This window comes from Zosterops lateralis (assembly GCF_965231275.1).
Source record: "Zosterops lateralis genome assembly, chromosome: 2".
NCBI lineage: Eukaryota > Metazoa > Chordata > Aves > Passeriformes > Zosteropidae > Zosterops > Zosterops lateralis.
In genome coordinates, this window is record NC_139763.1 from 62,933,807 (window position 1) to 62,960,724 (window position 26,918).

General features: G+C 40.4%; 1 protein-coding gene across 7 annotated transcripts; it reads right to left on the bottom strand.

Annotated features, from left to right (window-relative positions):
• Nucleotides 1-85: 85 nt before the first annotated feature.
• Nucleotides 86-26,317, bottom strand: HTR2A (5-hydroxytryptamine receptor 2A). Of its 7 annotated transcripts, XR_014589303.1 has the most exons (7): nucleotides 25,906-26,312; nucleotides 24,781-25,436; nucleotides 20,579-20,779; nucleotides 7,385-7,468; nucleotides 4,326-5,125; nucleotides 3,660-3,728; nucleotides 86-2,969 (listed from the first exon to the last, which is right to left on the bottom strand). XR_014589303.1 is itself a non-coding variant. In XM_083854827.1 (6 exons), exons 2-6 carry the CDS (start codon nucleotides 25,178-25,180, stop codon nucleotides 2,961-2,963), a joined length of 1,494 nt encoding a protein of 497 aa, XP_083710953.1. In that variant the 5' UTR covers nucleotides 25,181-25,436; nucleotides 25,906-26,312; the 3' UTR covers nucleotides 86-2,960. The 7 variants fall into 7 exon arrangements, 6 of the variants coding, with proteins under 6 accessions (XP_083710953.1, XP_083710954.1, XP_083710952.1 ...); XM_083854827.1 differs by lacking the exon at nucleotides 3,660-3,728; XM_083854828.1 differs by having other exon boundaries at nucleotides 86-3,728.
• Between the last annotated feature and the right edge of the window lie 601 nt (nucleotides 26,318-26,918).

Consider the following 26,918-nt stretch of genomic DNA (forward strand, 5'->3'; position numbering starts at 1 on the left):
TTTTGTCCAGCAAAATATTTAAAATTACTTTTAGCCTTCAGCAGACACTGTACTGAATATTTATGGGAGAAATAAAACCAAACCAAATTAGCTCTTTAAGACAAACCTCCAGTTTATAAAACAACTGATGGCATTTAAATATTTTAATCTGCTTTACTAGCAGTGCAATCAGACAGAACAGTAAAGCACTGAAATACCATTTTACATTAACATTACAAAATACAGCAATTTTTTTTTCTCTATGTATTTACATAAGCAAACATATAAGTATTCAAAATAGAATGCATCTCACTGTCTGGCAATAATTACATAAGTACAGTGCATGGTTGACTGGATGGGATAGGTACATAGGAATTTTTTACCCTGAAGTGTAAAAAGGATGCACACCAGCTTAGGAAATACATGGTGAGCTTCATGTCTTTGGACATTTTTCAGATGCAGTCTTAACAGTAGTAAAATGTCAATCTACTTGAAAAATTGATGCTGAATAGTTTTTTCAGATGAAGTGGTTTTTTTCAATGCAGATATGACAGACTGACCCCGCATGCTTTTCCTGTGAAGTAGGGGAAGACCCTAACCTCTAAATCAGTCTATATGAATGCCTCCTCTTCTTTTTTTTAACCTGAAAAATTACAAAGAATTTCATTCCAGTCTGATGCATAATGAAAACACAGTTTTCTGGAAGATGGAAATGTTGCTCTGAAGCTGGTCATATTAAAACTATGGTGTTCATTCCAAGCATGGGCCAAGGACTGTAAATCCTAGTTTAAAACAGCTGAACTTTGTCATCTGTCTGGAGTATAATGAGCCCATTAATTTCTATCTACTGATGAACAACCTCTAGCAGATTTGGCATGATGGCTAGAACAAATTCATATCTTGACTGTCACCCTCACTAAGGCAAACTGCACAGAAATCTATTAATATTTTGATGCAGGGTGGCAGAATCAGGCCTTTCTAAGCTGTCAAAAATGTCCATAAAGACCTAGAGATATTGGTCTTTATCTGCTGTGCATTCTTGGCCTTGAGAGGCTTCTTAGGCAAAAGCTGCTGATCACTCAATAAAACCATCTCTCTGAGTGCTCCAGAATCGAAATGTCAGGCATCAGTTTTCCCTGCTTCTAAGCAAAATCTAAGTGTTATGTTCTCTCCAGCTGTCAATTAATGAAATGCCGTCAACTCTCTTATGTCCGAAACATGGATTTTATTTTAATAAGCTGCAAAAAAAAAGATTGTTCAGAGTCATCTTGTAATGAAACTTCAAGCCAGTCATAGAAACCCGCTGTGACTGTAGCGAAACATTCTCTGTCAGTATTTGCAACCTGAGCAATTTGACATTGTCAACGAGGAATAGAAGGTGAAATGAAAGAGAAACAGAGGGCTGATCTGCTCTGCCACATGGGCAAAATACAACTGTAAGTGGAGACCATAAGCACTGAATGTGAGATGTTCAGTAACAGTTTATCAGCTGCAAGCTGGTGAAGGAGACTGTGCAGAGCAGCAACTGGACCCTTAGGAGATTTGGGAGGAATTGACCTCTGGACAAGTGCAGGGTGCCATATGCATAACACAGGATGCAGGTAGGCTCTGCTCCCTGGCACAAATGGGCAGTAAGACCCAAGCTGTCTGTCCCACCTACTTCTTTCTTTTGCAAGACCAGAGAAACTTGCATCAGGTCAGGCATAAATGGTAAAAAATGTGGCAATTCCCTCCACTGGTGGTAGCCTCTTTGTTTCCTTTCCCTTTACATGCAAGTTTAGAGACCTTCAGTCCCTGTCAATATTCATCATATGAAGGCAATCTGGTTTGGTGGCAGATCTAGAGCCTCAGACCTCTTCTCACAAAACACCTTTGCTTTTATCACTGCCTGCTTATTCCCTGAGATACCTGTTTCCAAGGGCAAATCCTCAAAACCATCACACCTGTTGTGGAGTGGAGACATCTGGCCTGTGGGATACAAGATGGGCATTGTCCTTAGTTCAAAGTACCAGATTTAGGGTGAATATCAAACTTGGCAGGAAAGAGTGGAAATCACTGCTCCCACCTACTACTATGGTCGTCCTCATACTCAGCTGTATTTAGGAGATTCCCCCTGGAATCCCTTCTTTGCCAGTGTGACACCCCTCACACAGTGCTGTGTAGGAGCAGGATGTGTGCATAGGGAGGTAGGAGCAGCGAGTTCATTTTTGCTTCTGCTGAAGTTGTTCAGTTTGACTGTGGTGATCAAATGTACCCAGAGACAGAGAGAACAAATAAAGCACTGGTGAGCACAGCATTTATTCTACTTGATTTATCGGTTCATCCTAAATGACCAGTTTTGGGGGGAAAACTGAATGTCTGTAAGGTGATAGATGACATGCTTGGCATCATTAATGTGAGTGGGGCTAGAGCATGACACTTTGTCCCAGACACGGAGACTGAGGTCTGTGGGGTGAGACAGTCATGTGCATGCAGAGCTTTTGTGTGGCCAGTGCACAGTGGCTCCTACTTATCCCATGTCAGAGGAAAGGGCTCATAAAACTAGCAGATTTAGTTATGCAATATATATGACAATAAGTCAGTTTCTTGGAAATCAGTCAAATACACAGCCAATTTTTAAGTCCTTGTCTGTCATAGATCAGTATCTTAAGCTAAAGGCCTTCTTCTTCCAAAGACTCCCACTTGGCAGGCTAGAATAAGGTTCAGTTTCTCTCTGTCTCTCTCCTTCTTAGACTTAGTGGAAATTTAATTACTCTGTAAAGACTGAACAACTTCAATAGAAGGATGGAGAAAGCATTGGAGTTTTCCTTCTGGATGGGCAGTGTTTTTTTCCAGAGAAACTGGAATACATCCTGGTTCTGATGAGATTATGGCTGCAAATTCATGGAATGAATCAAATGACTGGATTTAAGCTTTGCATGTGAATGCAGCATTTATATTTCTTCTCTTCAGCGAAGTCCCACTGTCTTCAGTGACACTGGCTATGATGCCTGAAAGAAAAGAGTTTCATGACTAGCCATGTCTGTCAAGCAATGTATCTTATGTTCTTTATGCAATGTGTTCTGCCCTTGGATCTCTGCAGGTGAAATGCAGTGTTGTTTACAGGTCCTGTTATTTTTCAAGTGAGCCCCATTTGCCCATACATATTTCATTAAGGCTGAGTCCTAGTAGTGCAATCTTCTGACCATTCCTGAGCAATCTGCCTTAACAGCAATACACTGGAAACAAGGGAAAAGGTTTTTTAGCAACTAACAGTTTTCTAATAATTCCGGCTTTACAAGCACTAAACCAAAACCAGAACATTCTTCATAACGGCCTTTTTTAACAAAAGAAAAATGATAAGAAAGGATCTGCTTCAACCTTTTACTGAAGGCTTTACTCACACAAAGCTTCCTCTGACATTACTTAAGTCAGACTTTGTTGGAATTGAACAGTCATGAATCCGGAAGTGGTGTGAAATTATTTAGCAATGTTGTGCCTGGTTTTCCATTGTTCTCTCACTTCACCTCCCTGTCAACACCAGTGGGAGGGAGCAGGGAATTAACACCAATAATTTTGAAAACATTACTTTCAATTTTTAAGCTGAACACATGAATTTTTTGAATGCAAATAAACTACAATGCCTGAAATAAAGATTACAAGTGGTAGTGGAAACAGAGAATTATTCAAGTATAATTTACCTGTGAAGATTGCTTATTTGAAATACAGAACAAATGGCAGAAAAGCCCAGGGATATTTCAGGCTGGTTACTGAGGAAGAAAAAATGGCATAAGACCAATTAACAAAAAAATGGCCCATATAATTAATCTATAGCAGTTTTAATAGATTTTGTTTAATACTTTAAGATTTATTTTAAATATATATTAGCAAATGAACCATCATTTTATTTAAAATTCCGTAAAGTGCTCATTCAGTTAATGATAAGAAAACTCAACTGTAGCAAGACAAACTAGCTGGAGCCTACTTTGCAAGAACATCAAAGGACAGCTTAGCTTTCATTTGCAAAGAGAAAAGAAATGCGTAGGTTTCTTCACAGCCCATATTATAATACTAGAAATTGCATTTTTTTCTTTAAGAAATATATCCTTTAGAATATTAAAAAAATAAGTTTAATAAAGCCTGTGCTTAAAACAGCCAAAGTACTGTATGAAAAAAATTGCACATTTGATACACTTTCAACCCTGCTTTTCATCCACAGGATAATGTGAGGAGTATATGATGTTGTTGGAAGGTCTCTTGAACACAGCCGATTTTCCTACACTATCAGAGCTTCTCACAGCAGGTGAAATTTTCAGCACACGCACAGTGGTTGTCATGGCAGCTGCTGACCATCACACACCACTAACCTTTTCATTCCCTGGGCCAATACTTTTCTTGGAGGTACCATCTGAACGATGTGTTCCTATCGTGACCGTCGAGTAATCCTTAGCCACCATTTTTGCCTCTTTTTTCAAACTCTTCATTTGTGCTAGCTGGAGCTGGCTGGAGTCATATGCAAGTGCTGGGATAGTGTTCACTAAAATCAGCTGGAAAGGTTTCTTCTCCTCCTTGTAGCGACACTGGATGTAGCGAGAGAAAGCTGAGCGGTAGGTTTTGTTGAACAACGTATATACGAGTGGGTTGACAGCCGAAGAAAGGTAGCCAATCCAAACAAATATGTTGAGAAGTCCTCCAAGGACCTCTTCTTTGCATGACTCCTTGCAAATAACAGCCATCACATTGGTGATGAAAAATGGGCACCACATCACAACAAACAGAAAGAAGACAATGCCAAGGACCTTGGAAGCCTTCTGCTCATTGCTGATGGATTGCATGGTTCTCCTCCCTGAAGTCCCCATATCTCTGTTCAAGGAGCGCTGAAAGAGTTTCTCTGAGGACAGGGAACTCTGAGGGAGGAAGCTGAATGAAGCAAACTTGGTCTTAGGACCAATGTCATTCACGCATAACATAGCTTCCTTCTGCAGCGACTTGATAGTTAAAAAGTAAGTGACTACCATGATGGTTAGAGGGATGAAGAATGCCACAAAAGAGCCTACTAGAACAAAATTTTCATCTGCAAGTAAGCAGATGTCTTTCTTAAAAATGTCTTTCTTAAACACTTTGGAGTCATCTTGTAGTCCAAAGACGGGTACAGGCATGGAGATACCTGAAGGTGGGTGAGAGAAAGAAGAGGTTAAAAACAATAATGAAAACCACTTCCAGCCTCCAAGAAGAAATAAACATCTACCTGTTTTGTACCTGTGGCTAAGGTGATTGCAGCTGTACACTTTACTTCAGCCACAGGTAGAACACATTTGCTTCCTTCCAACTGTCTTATGATACCTGGTAGCCAGGAAAGCATAAGTTTGAATCTTGGGCCCCTTGTAATGATCTCCAGACTTGCTCCTTGGTCCCTGCCACCTTGGCAAAGGATTTTATGTACTATGACCAAGATGACACTACATATTTCTTTTCTGGAGCAGTGTAAAAGTGATCTTGTTTTTCATTAGAGTATTAAAAGGTTTCTGGGTTCTAAATAGGCTAGGAAATACTAATTTTAGGAGGAAAGACCATTTGTTGTCATAAGTCTGAAAGTAATCTTTCATTGTGTCTTTCTCTTTTCTTGCTGTAATCTCTATATAGTCAACACAGGCTAAATGCTAACAAAACCCAACTTCCCATGTGGCAATGGCCAGATGAACAACGGGAACAAATTAAGCACTGAGAGACACTGATATGAGGCACCCTGAGATGTAGTTTATCCTGCAGGACTGCAGAAGTCTTTTCACTGTATTTCCAGCTGCTAGAGGTTGCCTTCTCTGTGCACAGCCATGCAAAATTTGTCTTGCCCTGGAACATGTATCCTTGGCTTGTCATGAATGGCAAGACAAGGTGACAAAGTCCATTCTCCTTGGACTGCTCTGTCTGTTTCAAGCCTACTCAGCCATTCCCCCAGAGATTTCTGCAAATGCTGCTAGAGTCTGGGTAAAACCAAACAGCTGCTGTTTCTTTGGTTTTGGGGTTTTTTTCAGTATGTCTTTTCCCCTCCAAATGGATGCTGTCTCTCCAAGAGTGGTGATGTAAAGACAATGAAAGAGATTATGTGCTGTGAAGATAGCAGAAGTGGAATGAAGCAGGGAGTGATAATGCAGCCCTGTTTGGATAAAAGCAGTGAGGAGTCTGACTCCTGTGGAAAGTTAGCATAATCTGGGAGCTTCAATTCCATTTGCATTTTGGAACAGAAATCCCAGTTGCTGTATTTGGTTTATGAGAAATAAAAACATTGACTAGAGAAGAATTTCTTATAATGTGAGGATGCCCTACTTTGTTCAGTGGATGCTCAGGAGTGTCGTTACTGGTTCACAGATGAGTCCTGAAACAATTGTATTTGATGGGACCTTCCTCTATCTCTCTTTCTTTCCATTCTTCCCACTTTGCTACTCAGACTGGGAGCCCTTTAAAGGCATGATCTGTCTCCTCATTTCATATGTATCCAGTGCCCAGCATAACAGCTCCAGTCCTACAGGAAGGCTGTGGAGTACAGGCTCAATACCAAATAATAATAAACACAGTAATAATAATAATAATAATAATAGATTATTATTCTGTTCAAGTGCTTCATTCCTTTTGGTCTTCTGGACCTTCTACAAAGATTTTTTTTTTTCTAGGAACGCTGTAGCTTATTTTGCCTTTTCAACTTTGAACTGAGTCATGGTATTGCCTCAGGCCACTTTAGTAAAGTGCTGTTCTTATCTCCCCAGGGCAGAAGCTGGTGGAGAGCCTGTGGTATTACCCTTTCTGTTTCTCCTGCACAAGCTCTAAATGCTTGAACTTGGGCTAGGAGAAGCCAGTGAGTGAGATGCAAACTCATGCAGACTGTGGCTACTCTTGAGTTGAGCTGACAGAAACCTCCAGTGTTTTTAGCTACTGGCTGAAAACATCTGAGTCTTTCTCTGAAAGCACGGAGGAAGAGGTCACCATCAGAAGCCAGACTGTCCAGTCGTGGCTGAGTAATATGGGGTGCTCTACATCTTCAGGGAAATGAGGAATGCTTTGAAGTTAATTTTCTTTTTCTTGGATGTTTTGAAGGGGTGCTGAAGGCATCCAGCACCTCCCAGCATCATACTCCAGCTGCATGAAGACACAGCATTAGTCAGAGCAATACCAGAAGTTTCCTGTCTGCTTCTGCCCTGTGCTGATAACAGCGAGGCTGTTTTTTCATTTAATTCAAAGTCTTAGTGTGAGCTGCAGAGATAAAATAAACAATGGTATTGACAGAGTAAAAGGATGCTTTTCATTACTACCTTATGGTTCAGCTGCCTGAGGAGGCATGGGAGCAGAGGCAGCCACATTAGACAGAGGAAAATTTTAGCATAATTTGCACGCTTTTTCAAGTAAAGGGCCAAAGTCTGTTGCAACTTCTCACCTGAAACAAGAGAAGCAATTCCCCAACTGCTTTGTTTTGTTCTTAGCAGCTTCTGGAGACTGGCTTCTAAATCCATCTTTCTGGCTTTAAAAAATGGAAATGGGCTTCAGTATGTAGCAGAAGTTCCTGCATTTCTTTGACATTCCTTTAACAAGCACAAATGTGCTCTACCAGCAGAGCTGTAGCAGGCACTGCTACTTCATGTAAGTTTTTCTGAGTGACCATTCAAGGCATCTTTCCCCTACAGCCAGGGAAGTGGCCTGTATACAGTTCAAAAACTGTATACAGAGAACACTGACAGCTGTAAACTGCTTTTTGTGTAACCCAAGTTAAGTTGATGCAGGGCATCCCCCAAATGATATTGTGGGATTCCTGCATGGAAAAAGTTAATGTCCAGTCCAGTTTTCTCTTTTCATATCTCTATAGGGACTAAATTTACTGTTTCCCTCCTGAAAGGAACAGAGTTTGTCCCCCCTCAACAGTAGGCTTCTGCAGCATAAGTATGGCAAATTCCATGAGGACACAGGGATCAAATGCAATAGCAGTAATATTTAAACTGTCAGTAAAGGAGCTTCCATGTGCAACTCACATTCACTATTTTGATGGGGTTTTTAGGAACCATCATATATGTCCAAGAATATCTCCCACAAGTCACGTTTGGTCAAGATCGTTTGTTTTGTAAACTCATAATGAAAAGTCCCAGTCTAAAGTTGCATTAACATTATTGCAACTGACTGAACTCATTCTTTAAAAGTTGAATATGAATGATCTGTTTCACCTGGATGATTCAGATGTATTCTCACTAGTTTACTTGTCCTTGCTTTCCAGTTCCCTGCTCTTGGTGACTGGAGGTTTAAGAAGACACAGATGGTGCCTGTGCATTCAAACGTCATAAGAAGAAAATCAGCTTCACAAGAAAGGACCATGCAGAGCTACCAGGTAGGGACAAACAGGTGTTTGGGAAGTGAAGCATGTGCCAACAGCAAATCTGGAGGAAACAACCTGAAAGGGCTGTAACAGAACAGTTATTCCACACCCTGCCCATTCCATGCTCCCACTAGCTCAAGGTCAGTCTGGAAAAAAATATTGGTATCCCCTGAGGGCTTTTTTATGGTTTATCTTTCTTGGCTTTCAAACAAACTAAACTGAGGCACAAGGAAGCATTCAGCACAAAATAGTAGCATCCATTCAAGCACTGAGAGTACATTAGCCACTCCATTTCCAGTTGACATTCCCATTTAGAATATTTTCCCTCGTGAACAAGCCCTAAATATTATGTTTCTCTGGTACAAGGTGGTTTATTTATATGGTTTGATTTATACACATGTGGCTGTTTCAAACTGTGAATTTTAATAAACTGCACAACAGATCCCAAACAATAAAGATGAGTAATAAATTCTGCATTGAACCTCAGGAATCTGGGAACAGTTTCAGAATGACAAAAGGCTCTTGAAAACACCAAAGGTTAAGAAGTAAAGCAATGGCTTCCTTTTGGTTGTCTCAAGAAGCCTGGTGAAATTGACAAAGGTTGATATAGTGGTACACATTGCTGGCTTCAGAGGTATACAACAGCTATAAAACTACTTTAACTGGACAGGTAAACTGGGTTTGCAGCTGCCTTGAGCAGTTAAAACTATCAATAAATCACAGCCATAATTTGCAATGTGTGTATAGAGTGGCACACTGGGGTTCTTGGGGTGAAGGCAAGGAGGGGGAAGTAAATTGAAAAGGTCAAGGTTCTTTCAGTGAAGTCTCCTTTAAGCAGAAACTGTCAGTCACATGCTTTAACCTTGCATATATCCATTTCAATTTTGTTTAATACAACTGAGTATTATTCTGTGCCTTAATAAATGTCCAAAGGTTAGGAACTACCTTTTAAAAATGTCATTACAGTTTCTCAAAAACTTTGTCGTCTTTGTTCATTTTCTCATGAAAAACAAAAACCTCTCCTCATCTCAGGTTTTAGCAGTCACATTGATTCAGACATACCAGGTCATGGGCTAGCTTATGGGTCACTGCACAAAGATGTGCTCTGACACTGGGGACCTCTGAAAGGATTGCTGCTTGAGAAGGCCAGTGTCTCCTTCAAGCAGCTCAATCTGGCCATATTGTCTAATTTCTTTAGAAAAGCCCATGCTGGTATCTGGTGCCTATTTGTACTCAGAAAATATCCCCTGTTGGTACACATTCAAACAGCAAACAGATGTCCACGTATAACTCACCTGGTACATCCCAGGGCATTGCAATGCATACTCTCAGTTTCATGTTGTATAAAAATCTCCTTATTGCATACTGCCATCACATTATTTTGAATGTTTTTTACTTAATTGACCACAAAAAAAGAATATTTATTCCTTTGGACTACCTTGGTACCCTGTATGGGTGTTTGTTTGCTCAAGGAGCACGAGCCACAGTGAGCCACTTGTGGCAGGGGGACCATGTCCTCCTCTGAGTATCAAGGATGATAGTTTGTCTGGATCTTATATGAGGAGCTGGAGTTTAGTAACAGCTACTTCCACTTAAACATCCATGAAGGAGTTGCTCAGTTTGGCTTCATGTCTCTGTTTGGCATTTGACACTCAGCATTATGGTTGTACATCACTACATTTCATTGTTTTGTCATTACATCATTGTTTTCCCAGACCTGCAAACACTTAGCTACTCTCTGCATGCACCTGAAAATGTTATTCCCCCTTTGACTCCTTTCCACTCATGACAAACCCTTCACTGTGATAATTTTGTTGCTGCCAGAGTAGTGCCAGCCATATTTCCAATGTGTGCAGGTTGCTAATGGGTGGCAGTGCAGAAGCAGAAATTTCCACCTGGGAAGAGGGGATGTTGAAAACCTCTGTGTGGATGGGGAATCACCATCTGAGGCTACATCTAGTTAGCATGAATACTAAAAATCTTCCACCTTCCCTAGTCAGAATGACAGTATCCCCAAAGTCCTGGGCTAGAATTTCTCCTCACATGTGAGGCCAGCACAGAACTCTTCCCTGGTGGTAGGTACATGTGTTGGCAGAGGCAGAAGTGGATGAGGAACTTTCTCTCACAAATCTCCACGTAGTATTTTTTTTCACATGGATTTCCTCAAGAGCTAAGTGAGTCAGTTCTGGGGAGCTTCATGTTCTTTCTGCACCCCAAGAGGCTGTACTCACAGGAATGGAATCAGAGTGGGTCCAGGCATTTTCCTTACAACTGCTGGTAGACAAAACTTAATTTTTAGTCAAGGGCACACATGCAGCTGGTTTTGTGTGTCTTTCCCTTGGAACACTATTTGGTCACATATGTTCTACTTAATGCAAGTGAAAGGAAAACAAATTTAATGTCACATAGAGGGGGTGCCAGGTAACAGATGGATTATTCTATTAATTTTGAAATGGCTTTGCTCTTGACAGCTCAGAAAATCCATAAGGAAACATATTATTTAGCCTAGCATGAGATATATTCAATTCTTTCTATGTGAGAAAAGTATGATAAGTGGAAATTTGTACCATAAATTACCTATTTCACTTTAGAAAAATAAAATCAGAGAAGTTTGTGTTTCCTAATATGTTTCTCATTTATGTCCTCAGTCCTGAAGCCTATTTATTAACAAGAACAGAGATATGTGTCTCCAAATTAATTTGTAGAACTGTGATAATAAAATAACTATTAACAGGATTAGAGGAGAATTACAGGGAGGATAGTGCAAGAAATGAAGGAGAGGTGCACCTTTTAGACCCGACCCTTTAGAAACCCTGGGCTTCAGAGTGAGCTGAGTTATGAGAGAGGAAGCTGCTGATGGAGTCACTTTCTGCTTTGATGTAATCCTCAAAATGTGCACACAGCCCTATTTCCTAAAGGCAGCAAGAATCCAACAGTGGAAAACAGTTTCTTTGTTTTTGGCTTTTAGTGCTTTTCCTGCCTGTTGAGGAGAGTGCTCCTCAAATTCTCTTTGTTAGTTATGCTGCAGGACTTGTTTACACTCTGGTTCCTCTTAATTTTCATGTTGGATTTTCCAGGCCTGAGTATTTGAGGAAGACACAATATTTTGCATAGCAGTTTCCAGTGGAGCCTATTCCTCAATACTGTCTTTGCTTTTCAACTAGCGACATTATTTTTGATTTGGACAGAGGCCTCTTCCAAGGTGTTTTTTGGCTTCTCACAGAGCTCTCCAATTGAGAGAAGTTGTTATCTCTCTGTCTAAGATGGTTACCCAGTCACTAAAGACCATATAGAAGTCTACAAACAGCTAGAAATACAGAAAGAAAGGTGAGGAAGCAACTTGCCTGGGGGATGCTGGCTGTGTAGAGCCTGAGTCCAAGGCAGACAGCAGCTACAATTCTGCTGCCATTTGGGAGCTGGAAGGGAACTGGGCTTGATGTGCTCCTTCAGGGGACATAGGCTAATGACAACTATATAACCCTTTCATCTATGGTGAGTAGAAGTGATGAAAAGTGACTGGCCTTACAATAAAGAGCTTAATATTTAATCTGAAAATTTGCAAGTGGTTCCACAGGTCTCCAGCCTATGTCTGCACATAGGGACCAAGGTTCTCCTCCTTCTATTTAATGTTGCTGCTTCTGTGGCTCAGCAAAATGCAGCAGAGCAGGTCAAACACCCTCTTTCTTTCTGCATATTCAATTAATGTTGTTTATACTCCATTGGTGTTTTTAAGGTCCTGGTAGCAATGGTTTAATTTCTATTTAAAAGAAGTTACAAATTTATGGTTGGCACTGGCCTAGGAAAATATGTTAATTTGCAAAGGAAAAGAGTCTTGTGTAGGATCAACTCCAGCCCGCAGTGATATCCCCTCTTTTTAGCATATGACCTTTCCGTATTCCATGTCAGATGGCCTCACAGTGTGCACTGTTAAGGCCCCTAGGAGAGCAGATTTGGGGATAATAGTGCTTTTAAAAGAAGAAAATTACATACATTTTTTACAGGATCTTCCTAGATCAGATGTTATCCATTTCTCTTTTTAGCTATGAAGCTCCTAAAGGATCCTCGGGGCTAATTTATTGTGTGATATACCTGCTACATGCACAGTAATAATGCTTAAAAAATACTTAAAGCAGAAATAAGCTAGAACTTATGGAAAGATCTTAGATATTCCACTACTATGAGCAAATAATGTGATATCTCCTAATGCAGTTAAAGTGACAAGATCCCCTAATATCCCAGTTTTTATATGTCTGTCTTTTAATTATTACATGGTGTGATTTGTTGAATGCTGATAATTTACTTAACTCTGCCCTAATCTTCCACTGAACTAAACAGAAATTTCTGTTAGTATCGCTGAGATTTTTTCAGCAGTGCTACTTGACCTCATTGTGTAGTTTAAAAGAAGACTGAACGTAGCTATCAGATAAATTTTGAATTTATTTTTTACAATAATTTCACACTCCATCTGAAGGGCACAGATAACAAAAACTGTAATTCTTCTGGATCTTCTAGACCTCAGACCATGTCCTAATTGTTTCTCCATACCTGCTTTTGTGGTTGCTTGTAGAAGCTGTTTAATAAGCAATTTGTCAGCTTCTTCTTATATACATAATACAAGGAGACTGCAGCAGTGGCTGGACACTTACTGGGGTATATGTCCTGGTGTGATGGATAATTTGGAAGGAAAAACAGAATGAGAAGCAGCTTAGAGACCTGCACAGGTCTGAAGATGATGAGTCAGGATGCTGTGCTTTATGTTTCACTGTCCACCCTGCAGCTAATGCCCTTCACTATGACTGAACTCAGCTAGACCTGTCAATGCCCTGGTCACACTTACAAGATAACAGGGTTGAAGAAGAGAGAAAAAGGGTGTGTATCTGAAGGGACTGAATCTGCCCATATTTACCATCTACTGGTGTGGGTGCTACAGAATGATCCCATGGCTTATCTTTCTGTTAAATGTCACATCTTGAAAATGAAAAACAAATACATGAACTGTCCTTGCAACAAGAAATGCAGGAGTGACCTCCTCATGTCCTGCAGTAGTATGCAGGGCAGGGCTGGATTTAACTGCAGAACTTTCAGTCTAAAACTTCTGAATACTTCTGTTCTTGTGAGGGGAAATTTACACTGCTCGTTCAGTGCATCTGGGACCTAAAATCACACAGTTTTTCTCTCAGGATACTCACAGCTCAGCTCAGTCTATGATCCTGGCAATAGTGGTCAATTTGACATTTCAAAACTCAGATCAAATACAAAAAGTTGTAACAAGGGCTATGTTCTGCCAAAAGGAAATAAGTCTTCCCAGTGGGTGTGATTTATTTCCAACATAAAGGCAGGATTGAATGCTGTGAAATACACAGATTCCAATTTTGATCAGGCAGGAAAGAAAGCCTTTATCATGATGCTACAGCCTGCTTTCAGGACATCAAAGGAGCTCAACAAGCTATTTTCCAACAATGGCCCTGGAGGACATAATAGGCAAAATAACCTGACAGGTGTTTCTAAATTTGTCTCAGGTAGTTAGGAATATGTGGCTGAAGTTCTGACAAAACCCTTGACTTTTATTAGCTGGGTTTCTGCTTAGAAGGGATGCCAATGGCACAGGCCAAGTAATGTGTGGGCAAAGTTAACTGCAGCCTGAGTGCTCAATAATTTGCAATGTTCCTGCTGATAAACATAAATGTAAGGCTTTAATTTTAAAGAATTCTGTGAAACATGAACCTTTCTTAACATTGTAAAACACAACATCTGGCTTAAGTTAAATATAATAAATAAAGGAACTTATGGAATTGTTCTGTATAATTGTAAAAATTGTAAAATGAATGAAATTTTCTCTTTTCTTGACATTTTCTTTTATGCAACACAGTGCTACTTTAGCAGTGCCATTTTTTAATGTGATTAAATGCAGTCACAGTGTACAGACGACAGAATTGATGAATCTCAACATAGTTCCTTTTACACTTCTTTTGTTGTCATTTGTGTTCATGTGGCATTTTCTATGCAGAAATCCAGCTCCTCTGACTATAGATGCTGCTTTTTTTCTTAAAATATTCTGTTTACTCTGATGTACCCTACACAGAGAGACTGGCTGATTATAGGTCATATTGGCACCCACCAATAGTTACTTATTCATTAAAAAACCCCTCATAATAGAACAGGCCTGGCCCAAATGAACTTGATGCCTCTTTGCTGGTAGCTTCAAGAGGAAGAAGAACATGGTCCTTATGATCTTCAAAATAAAGAAGTTTTTTTTGAAAAAGACAACTAATTCTTTCATCAGCACCTTGAGTAAGCAGGTTCTTTTCTATTAAAATACAGCTCTACTGTTTATAACTTGCCTTTTAAATTAAAAACAAAGCAGAAAGAAATGCAATGTCAAAATAATGTCATGACCACTCCTCATTCCTGTTTTCACCTGAAAGGCAGATTGCTTCTTGCAAAAGGAGTGCTCACAAAATGAGCGTGTGCCTTTTTCACAGGCAAAACCCTTCATCTCATCCTGATGTAATTGCATAAAGAGCATGGTAAATAACACGGTAAATATATACATAATAATTATTCTTCCTTTGATTACACGTATTTACTGGTATAATATATTCACGCCCATCCAGATGAATGCTGGGTTGCTCAGTGTCTTTGGTTTGCAAATGTGTCCCTATGGACACATGCCTGTGTCTTATTTCTTGATCACTTTGTTTCCAAATTTGGAGAATTTAGAAAGCAGTTCAATCATTAACATCCCTTTAAGCAATTTTTTTTCCATAAAGAAAAATGTGTTAGTAACACCTTCTTGTCAGATGAACAAACATATACAAGTTCAAAATGCAAGGTTTTTAAACCTTCACAGTTATGGGAGAGAGATATGTGTGGCAAGCTGATGGTCTAGTGGATGTGTTCAATCTTCCGGGAAGGACAAATCAAGCAAAGGGTTCTGTTACGTGGGAAATATGGGAATAATTTACATCAAAGTAAATAGGATATTTATGGGTCTTTCTCAGATCCATCTTAAGTAATCCCTCATGACCAGACTATATGTGCTAGTCAACTCAAAAATGTGCATCACTGTGCTGAATGTTCCTTTTCCGTGGGACTGAACATTATCTTCCCCCAAGCAAACTGTACACAAAGGGCTTGTTCTCATTAGTTGCCACTACTGTAGGAGTCATTAGTATGGCAATGAACTTTCTACTAACATAATTGTTGCTGACTACTGTGTCTCATATGTTGTGTCTCTATGAAGAAATACCATGAAGATTCTATTTCTGAGATGGTTCTGAAGCTCTAATTCTTTATTAACCAAATTTCATGCCAACACCCTTCATTATAATTGATGCAATTTTCTCTATATGGTATGCAATAATTTCATTTTATTTTTATGGCATAATCTATATCCACAAATGGTAAAGGTCCCAGGGATGCCCAAACACAAAACCTACAATGTTTGCCCCTGAGATCCTCCAGCTGGAGTGAGCAAACAGTATGTTCACTCTCTGAGAGATCGTTTCACGAGTATGATAAAAATAAGAGAAATGTTCCTTGGGGAAATGATTATAAAAAATTGCTAAGAATGCAAAGTCAAGTCTTCAAAATGGAAGCAGAGTGAATGACTAGATGGGAAAGAGGGTAGTGTAGTAGATATTTTAAGTTTAGCTCCAAGACCTCCAAATTTAGGTTCTAAGCTTTAAATCTATATGCCAGAGTACAGATTGTTGTGTAGTTCTTTGCAATTTTATATATTTTGGCAATATATTCCATGTTTTAACAAATGATCTTTTCCTATGCCAAGGCATCCGTTAATTAGACTTGATTGAAATGGCAAGTTATGTCACCAGGAAGAAATGGGTGTGTAGTAGATTCAGGACAGGGACTCCCAACCTGCGGCTTATTAGCTGTTTGTGCTTTTTGAAGACTGTAAAGGGATTTTGAAATGAAAGCTGCCCTTGACTGAAAAATACTGAGCTTAAAGAGGCCAAAGCTGTCAGCAAAACACAATCCAGAGGCACTGGTGGTTGAACTCTCCCAATCCCTGCTGCTTCCCTGGCCCTTCATATGCTGTAAGGCAGCAAGAAATCATGCAGAGAAATTGCAGGCTGCCTGTGAAGGAGGTGTAAGCCTCTGTGCCAGCAGAAAATGTCACACTGCCAAATTAGCTGGGGGGCTCAGTTGCACTGGGAATTTGTACACCTGGAGCTAACTTCACCCTGCACTTTGGAGAACATTGTTTCATGTACTACAGTATTTCTTATTTTCAAAGCCTCAAAAGCAATGGCAAAATTTTAGAGTTATGTGGTGGGAGATATTTTACCAGCTTCATCTAGATCCATGTTGGGCTTTTCTTTTTCCTGCATGAAAAGTACTGAATAAATCTAAGTTGTTAGTGACTGGGGAGTGCAGAGACTGCCTGAAGGCAGTGAACAGATGTGTAGGCTGAGTGAGAAATGATAAGAGAAAACTCAGCTTAGAGTTCTTGGGCTTCATCAGACTTCACATTACTTAGACCATTAACAGAGGAATAGAGATAAATAAGAACTGAGGGATGTTATATATAAGGACTTAACATTCATGCCTGTAATTCTTTTATGCTACCCTTTCAAGGAGGGAATGATGCACTCTTCACCTCTTGCAGAGCAATGCTTGTTAGGCTTATTTAGGACTCCAAGATATTTCTCATGTATTTTTCAGTATAGGCTCTATTCACAAGTCTATAGGTTCCAGCTCTATTCAAAATTCTACTTCTTTCCAGCAGAGGGAAATCCTTTGGCTTTTTACACCTGTTCCCAATAATGACCTCTGTGGTTTAAAACAAATGGAATAATTTTCAGGGTTTAATGAGCTTTTTCCTTCAACAGCTACGAATAATCTAATTATCTAGCCACTGTGCATACTGGATGATTTAAGAATTAAAGACACGATTAGAGTCTGTTACAGTAATTAGAATCTATTTTAAACCAATTGCCTGTGGCATTACATGGTCTAGTGAAACAAAGGCTTCTGGCTAAATGCTCTTCTTCCACTAAATGCAAAAACAAATGTTAGCACTATTTTTTTTTTTTTAACTGAGAAAATCAAGATTTCAGAAGTCAAGTAAATTAAACTATCTGTGCTTTTTTTTTCTGCTGTTTTTTAAATGCTTCATATGTCACTGAAGCCAATGGAAGGAAGATCACTGATTGCCTTTGGTTAAAATTGACTGAATTTATTTGTGTATTTAGTGAATAAAAGAAAAATTACAAATTTGGTGAACAAAAGTGTAATTAATTTGGTACACTAGAAATTATAATCTAGGTGGGTTGAGAAGCACTAGAAGAACTTCTTCAGGCCCCACAAATCAGCTAGAAGTATTTGCAAGAGTCAGTGAGCAGGTGGATAAGGGCAATCCAGCTCATATAATGTTCCTGGATTTCCAGAAATCCCTGGCAATACTTTTTGTCTAAGGCTGTCAGTGAAATTAAATTCTAATGGCAATAGAAGAAAGATCCTTTTGTAGAAAAAGAATGGATTGAAAGACAGAAGGATGAAAGACAAGTGGTAGGATTAAATGGTTTGTTTTCGTATTGAGAGTGGTAGAAGGCAGCATCTGACAGCCCTGTATGTTCATCAGTGCTGTTTAGTTCAGCCTGAGCTGTTTGCACGGTCAGTGAAACTGATTGAATGTGGTGCCAACACACAACTGTTGGCTGTTTCCCCTCTCTTCCTCTGCTAAAATGAAATCTGCAGAGGGGAACACAACATCTTTCTTTTCTTTCTCTTGCTTTTTACCTCCATCTCATACTTCACAAGAGTTCACAAGTCACCAGCTCAGCTGCAAACTGTAGGCACATGGGGAAGTCAGAGGATATCTATCTGAGGCTGGAGAGCAAAACCTTGGATCTGAATCTGTAAGTGAGATGGTAGCCACAGCAGGTGCTGTGGAGGAGGGTGTGTTGCACTCAAGACCAGCTCTACCTATGCCAAATAACACAGAATGGTTTGGGTTGGAAAGGACCTTCAAGATAATATCATTCCAACTGCCCTGCCACAGGTAGGGACACTTTCCAATAGACCAGGTTGCTCAGAGACCCATCCAACCTGGCCTTGAGCACTTCCATGGATGGAACATCCACAGCATTTCTGGGCAATTTATGCCAGTGTCTCACCATCCTCAGCTCACTCATCCCAGTGAGAGTTCTCAGTCATAGGCGTTTGAAAATGCAAAGAATTAAATCATTTATAGTCCTGTCACTCTAAGTAACACTGAGAGCCTGGTAAATGATACATGGAGCACCTCTTTGTTCAGAAAGCATTTCCTGTTAGTTCATGATACAGAAAGTACCTTCAGAAACCCAGTTCCTATATATTGTTAGCTGGATGGTGGCAGATCAGGAGGATGTTGTTATTATGTTGTTATCATTGCTATCACTTGCCATAATAATAACAACATTTGTGACTCGTCACTGTTAGAAGACAGTTTCTCCAGAGAGCGGAAATAGTGTTTTTACAATGGATATGTTACTAGTTATTACTGCAAAGAAAAGCCATAACTTTTTAAACAAAACATCAAGCTATCAAAGAAATAAACTCTCCTGCTACAGGACATAAACCATGTTCTAACTAATAGGGCTAAAATAACACCTTTTTTTCTGGATTCCTTTTAATAGTGAGCTAATTCAGATACTCTGTCAGTAAGCCCCTGTCTGAGAAAAGATGCTGAGCAGAGTGGAACACTGGAATGCTCATTCTGATCATTCTGTGAATTTGCATTTAACCAGGGCAGTAATTTCACACACACTAAGCACAAGGCACCACACACAAGTGCAGACAAACACAGCATGCACAATTTTAAGGAGTGCTTGACTTATTTATGCTGTATAGAGAAATGCACTGAAAATACTTGCACTTAGAAGTTTCAAAAATTGGAGAAACTGGACAGAGTAGGTAATATGTTTTCTACTGGATTTAAAAAGTGTGACTGTAGAAGAGACAAGATATGATTCATCTAATCTCAATGAAGACATCTACATCTGATTTGCTATAGGCTTCCTATATAGTTGAGAGCCAGGTATTTTTAGAGTGGACTTCACCTGGCCTGTGCTAGACATCTACATCTGCTCAGTTGAATGCCCCCCAGAACCAGATACTATTGAACCTCATCAGGTCATGGAGAATGCAAAACTGTCCTATTGAGTGCAGACTCTCACAATTTCTTGCTCTGCAGCTATTTTAAATGCTAACAATCCTAGACTGCTTTTTCTCAGACTGTGGGCCAGGATCAAGAGGGAGGTCAGGAGACAATTTAGAGTGCCAGGCTGGCAGCATGTTAGGCATCATCTCCTTTCCTTCCTCTGGGAAGAGTGGTAAGGGATTACAGTTACCACTTGCAATAATTTGTAATAGCCAGGGAAGGAGCTAATTACCTTTGATTGCTGACAGCTCACATCTCTTCCAGGGTAATAGAGTGATTTTTTTTTTCCTGCCTCTGAATAAGTGAACTGCCAATGCTCAAGGGTCTACAAAACCACAAGCACTGAAAACTGTGTTTTCAAAGCATTTGAAAACCTCCATCCCAAGTGTGTGAGGAAATCCTGGATGGCACCAGACACCAAACTCTTCCAACTCCCGTGCCATAAGACTGTTCTGGACATGCTGCCACCATGGGAATGAAAGACCAGTGTTCTCCTTCCTAGTCTTGAGGCTCTGGGTTTTGCCAGTGCACAAAGATTTGTATACTGGGTCATTCAGAGCACCTATTTTAGACTGTAACTCCGAACTGTCCTCTGGAGAGACTCCTCTCATTCTCACTGTACACAGTATCTGTTGTCTCCTAAATAGGATGCATAAATTCCCCACCATACTCACCGAAAAAGGCAGAGAAAATCTGCCCATGGGAAAAATCTCTAAGCAAATTACCCAAATAAGAAATTGGGAACAACCGACTTAGATAAAAGAGGGAAAGACTTTTTTTAGTTGACATATATATTTCTTTTCTTTTCAGATGTTTAGGTAATGATGGGAAAATTCCCAGTATGGGAAATCAACACATCTTTAAAATGAACTTGAATGCAGTCATTCTAATACTAATGTATATTCTTTCAGTGCTGCTCAGTTCTCCTCCATGTCCCACTGTCATTGATTTCCATTGCATAATCACTACATTACAGCACTTCTTAGACTGTGGGAAGCAAAATACTGCAGGCAGAGAATAAAGTTTTAGACTGCAGTATGTATGTCAAATCCTCTCAAAAGCTGGAAATCTGCAATTGCATGCTGAAATATTGCCTCACTTACCAACTGATATGGTCCAAACAGCAATTATTTTGGCAAAAGCCTTAGTTCTTGAGTTGAAGCGGCTGTGGTGGATGGGATTCCGGATGGCGATGTAGCGATCCAGGGAGATGGCACAGAGGTGCATGATGGATGCTGTGGAGAAGAGCACATCCAGGTAGATCCAAATGGCACAGAGCTTCCTAGGTAGAGGCCATTCGTATCCTGCACAAGAGAAAGTTGGCATCAGCTAAAGATGTGGCATCTATCTTTTGCTGTGACATGTGTCTTAGCACATATATCCTTCTGGGAGGGTAGTAATAAGTAGTAAGTACTGAGCAGTAGTAAGTGATACGTTTAGAAGCTGCCTGACACTGTTTTAAGAAAATATTTTTGTTTGCAGTCTTCTAACTGTAGCTTTTGGGGTTAACTCTGCTTCTTTCCCAGGCTACAGGCAGCATATGTTTTTTCTTTTTAATTCTATTTGCATAATGCTAGTGCTTGGTGCTATGATTAAACATTTTTGGCAGCAAATCTATAAAAAGAGAAGCAATTTTGTCATTGTAAATCTGCAAGTTCTCAATTTTGCTTTAGGACTTTTTATCCATGTAATTACTGCATTATCAACACCTGCTGATATGCAAAGCTGCCTTAACTCTGAAAGTAAAACTTTGGATTTAATGGAAGCTAAAAAAGAAAAATTATTTTGTTGCATACCAGTGATATTTATCTCACCTGTCTTTAGGCCTCTACCACACACCTAAATAAGGATATTCCCTCTGTCAATGAATATTGATAGGTTCTTCCAGGGAATGTAATCCAAAGCATATGCATCAGTGTTTACCAATATCCAACCTACAGCTTCTTTGCTGCAAATTAAGCCCTCACTTTTTCTTTGTTCTTTCCACTACCTATGAAGATTAATTGATTACTTTCCTTTCTCAAAGCTCGTGGGAGATGGCTATCATGGCTTGCCTAGTTTTGTGGTTTTGGTTTTTTTTGTCTTCCAGTCTAAGAAAAGCCTACTACTTTATCTTTTTCTTACAGATCATGCTTTTAAAATTTTTTCCTTCTTATTTTTCTGCCCTGGAATCTGTTTAATTTATCTGCATCTTGTCCATCATTCAGTGACTAAAACAGGACTTGGTACTCTTGCAGAGGGCTCCTGATGCTAAGTGAAATACAAGATTTCTTCATGGATCTTGAAGGAAATGTCTTTACTTATACAACATGGAATGGTAAGTGCCTTTTGTATGAAAATATCATGCTAGTGAAGCACATTTAGCTAATGATACCTTTTGACAACCAGATCTTGTTCACCATTCTTGAAGCCTGGACAAATTTCACCAGCAGAGGTTGGTTTGCTTTTTTACCTTCGCACTTATCCTCACTGAATGTTATTTTTTGGTTTCAGACATTCTCTTCAGGGGTCCAGATTCTTGTTGATGATTCTCATCCTGTCCCTCTGAGTGTTTGTAACCTCTCCCAGCCTGGTGCTTTTGGAAAGTTGTGTAAGCTCTCACTCCACACACTATACATGTTCAGAACAGCACTGAACAGACCCAGGCTAAGCAGAGCCCTGCAGGACCCCCATTCAAAAGCTCATCTATTCCTGCAGGGAACCAGTAATAGCTGTTCTTGGAGAAAATTCTGCACTTATCAGGGTCCTTATCTTGTAGGGATTTAATTTAGAGCGTATTACCCAAGCTGCCCGTGATAATGTGGCATGGGGAAATGCCAAAGCTCATATTGTTAGAATATGTTAGTATTTTGAGGAGTGCCTGTCTCCTTTGGAGATACAGTACAAGATTTGCTAGAGCAGGAATGGAAGGAGAGGTGGAGGATGTAGGTCTGTGCCTTATTACATTTAGTCTCAGTGAGTACTGAGGAGACCTATTTCTTGGTGTTCTTGGGTTGCTGTAGTACCAGCTGACCCTGACAAGCCATACAGCACTTATGGATGTATTTGATCATGTTTTCTGCTCTTCTGTTGGGAAATCTGATCCCTGGAGTGTGTTATGTGATGGCTGGCTTTCAGGGGCATGACTTCCCAGTAGCATCTCTCTGCCAGGCCCGGCCAGTTTACACAGGGAAAACTGTTAAAGTATTTTTACACTTGACAACATATATCTGTTCTCTTGCTTCAGTGACCTTTGGAAACACGTTTGTCATATCCTTCTAGACTTCTTGTCTTTGCAATAAACCAGGAAGGGGCAGGGACAAAACAGCATCTGGCAGATAAACTTCCTTAGAGACTATGCATTCAAGAAAGGAGAAAGTGCATGAAAGGAGGAAACTCTGGATGCAAAAAGGTGCACCCTTAGTAAGGGTATAGATAACATCCTCTAGGAAGTTTTCTGCTCTATAGACACATCCACTTTGGTAGGACTTACTGGGTGCTGCCTTTTCCAGCAGAGCCTGGGGCTGCTGAGTGGATGGAGAACCCTTCCCAGCCCAAAGGGTGCAGACTGGCACAGACACATGGCTGGGCACCCAAACCAGAATTGCCCACAGTAGCTGTGATGCTCTGAAGAAAATCATCTCTCCTTAGAGCAAAGGAATCACCATACCCCTTCAAGGAGCTGCAGAAGGGCTGGTGGAGCCCTCACGTTCCACAGCCTTGGAACTGTCCCGGCTGAGCAGGTGTGTGCAAAGGCCTCCAGTCTGAGCTTAACACTGTCAGCACAGGTGATGTGGCTGAAGCTGAGCAGCCAAGAAAATGCTCCTGTGGAAGGGGAGGTGTCCCTCCATGCCATCACTGATCATCCTGGAGGTTGCACCACACCGACATGGTTCTCCTGGTACCAGTTTTTGCCACCAGATGATTTTTCACCCCAAGTTATGCTGCTTACATTCCTGGTCTTGCGAGGGAAGAAGCAGGGAGGGAGGGAGGAGGCAAAGCCAACACAGCCCCTCCCCTGTGCCTTGGGGTGCCCTGCGGCTCCCATGCCCCGGCCGCCGCAGCCTTTCTCCGGGACGGGGACTCCAGCGGGAAAGGCATCCAGCCCCCAACCCCCTAATCCCTCCCGAGACACGGATTTCGGGCGCCTCTTCCTTCGGCAGCGGAGCCTGGCCAGCAGGAGTCCCTGTTGCTTGTCTCAGGGAATCGCGCACCGCTCAAATCTCACCCATCGGACAATTTCTGTTTCACGCTGTTTCTCCCGCCAAAGATAATCACACCCCAATACGGTAAATCACAGTGTTGCACCATCACTGATGCCAAATGCAGTTTGCAAATGCTACTGGGGGCGACCCGTGTAGAGATACTGAAAACGGAAAATAAACTTCCCACTTTCTGGATTAAATTTCCCTTTAGTCACAGGCTCATGTTTGGACCTTAAGTCCCGAAGTAGTGAAGTAATAGAAATCTTTCCAAACAATCTCGCTTTCCTTCTGACAATGTCTAGCTTCTCTTTGAACTGTAGCAGTTCAGTTGTAGCACTGGAAGACTAATTTCTGAAGTTTAGCCTGACAAAATTGGTGCTGAACACATATAGGGTGCTGCTTGTTCCTGCACGAGCTGTGCTGCAAATGATTTTGGTAAAAATGAGAAGAATGATCTGCTAATAATCACCTGCAAGGGCATGAATTGTGAGTCATTATTAACTTAAAAAACTTCTCTTAAGAAATTATAGTTTTGCATTTGTAAATGTTACTGAACAGGCAGAATTATTGCCCATCCTTTTCTTAACTCCCGCAATATTTATTCCAGCATTTGCTAGCAAGTAGATGTCTAAACAGGGTATTGGTGGCAAGAAAATTATTTACATTTGTATTACTTCATTAAAAATAATTGAGGGGGCTGCCTACTTGGAATCTAAAAGTAATCATTAGTGTTTCAGTGCACATTTGCAGAGCAAAGTAACTGGCAGGACCCTACATTCTCATTGGGAATGTGAAAATTATGACCCAGAGAAAAAACCTGAAAGCAACAGAAAGAACAAAACATCTTCATATACACTTTGAGACAATTCCTCTGACAACTGAGTAATAAACTAATGTTATGGACTGTGTTTAAAAGGCCTGTAACTGGAAATATAAAGTAGGAAAAGATTCAAGTACTTCACCTGTTCCATCTATTAAGCAGGGACATATATTTCAACTTATATGGAGTGATAACCATTTTCTGTGGTAATAGAATGAAATCATAATAACAACAAGATGTTATTGCATGCAATGTTTAAGGCTTGTCAATACATGCAGAAGGTTACACAGCTAATACTCACCATACAGTATGGTTAACATGGACACAGGCATGACAAGGAAACCCAGCAGCATATCAGCTATTGCAAGTGACATTAGAAAATAGTTAGTGGCATTCTGTAGTTTTTTCTCCAGTGAAACAGCCATGATGACAAGAATATTTCCAGCAATGGTTAAAACAATCACTATCATTGTCAGCAAAGCTGGCCAGTTTTTCTGTGAAGGGCAGCACGGTGGGCTCATGTTACTTTCGCATGAAAGATTGGTTAAGTTGTCAGAGTTCACAGTCAAGTTGCAGAGATGTGATATATTAATTTCTCCAGCTCCATAAACATTTCTGTAGAATCTTCTCTCATGATTTATTTGTATGAAGGAGTTTGCAGTTGGGTTCACAGAGCTCTCTCCATCACAAAGAATATCCATTGCTAAGTCCAAAACCACAGAGATAAATTGTGAAAAACAGGAAATTATCACCCTTTGTCACCATTGGGCATTATATTCCTCAGCTCTCCATGCCAGAAGTTGAGGGAGCATAATCTTTTGTCGACTGTATTTTTGCAACTAGTGTGATGTAGAAAAACATACCAGAATTACTCCAAAAGCTGAAATGTTTTGTTTTCAGTTCCATAGGAAGTCCAGTGTTGGCATAGTGAAAATCCAGCTGAAAAGTAAAACCGGGCTGTAGGATAGAGAATGTGGACTTGAGGCTTCAGAGACCAAAAATGTGGGAGAAATAAAAGATATAAAACTTTTGCAACTGCTAGAACTCCCCTCTGGAGCTACATCTTATTGCTATTGGTAACTGTAATCACACAATTTTAAACACAGCAGTATTAAAATAGCTTGCCATATTAAACAGCAAAGCTCTTGCTTCTCTATTAAGAAAGTTGATTAATGATTCCTTCCAGCATCTTTCTCTTGAAATAATTAAATATGCTCTTATTTATAGTGCATCTTCCATAATATGGCTGATAATGTCTGTCTTCTGTTGTATTTCAGAATCATTTTCAGCCTCATATCAGAGAGTACACATTCTGGTCCATGCTGATTTTTGTAGCTAATTGTACTTTTTCACCCAGCATGGCTTCGGAATGAAAATTAAACAACTAGATACTGTTATAAAAGAATACAATTGAAGGAAGACTTACATTGCACTTCAGAGCCCACTTTCAAACTGCAAATAGATGGACTTTGCCCCTTGGTTTACCATATTCTTCTCCGTGTTTAGCCAGTTCCGTGTCTTTTTTCTTCAGCCTCCTCCACAACGGTGATATTTCAAATAGTTTTTTTACTTCTAAACTGCACACTTGAGTGAAGCCAGTTCCTGTGCTGCGAGGCTTGCTCTTTTCTTCTGAGTGATAGGCTGCTTGCCGGCTCTTTCCTTGTGCATTTCCCCGCCCCAGGGCAAGCTATATTTAAAGTAGTAATAATATCAGAGCCCTTCTTGAAGTGACACAAGAGAAAGCGCGCACACACACTCACGAGAAAGCAGCCTCCACGGAGGAATTACTGATTGCAACAGGAATGGAATTTCTTCCTTGCTGCCTGGCTTGTCAGACCTCCCACTCTCTGGATGTCATAAACTGCAAGGTAGCGACATCAGAGGAGGGCAGGGGAGGGCAGAGCAGAGAGGGTCTTTTTGGTAAACCAGCAGTGTTTCAGCACTTATTTTAGAGGTTCTCTGCTTGGGGGCTTTTTCAATGCACACTTTCTGTTGGCAGCAGATGCCTCACAAACAGCTGCATGCAATTACAGGGATTTACAGGATGCAGGCTTGAGAGAGACAAAACCTAAGGCTTGCCATGGTAGATACTAGTGAAATATGTAAGTGAGAAGTTTTCTCCATAAAGAGGGGAAATTCCACCAGCCTTAAAAGGCAGGCGTAATATTCAGTCCCCTTCAGTTTTAACTCCAGGTCTGTGCTGACGTGTGAATCAAATTGGCAATAGATATTTATAAAAAATTGAAGTCACTCTGATGTCATAGTCATTTGTCAGGAGTTGGATTCAAGAGCTAACTCCAGCAGGCTGTCCCAAGCAGGCATCCCAAATGAAGCAGTTCTGTGAACAAAGTGTGCATACAGCAAAGGGGAAACAAAACAGCCTGACACTGCTTCTGCCTTGTACCTCTGCTGCCAGGACACACATTAAGAAATAACCAA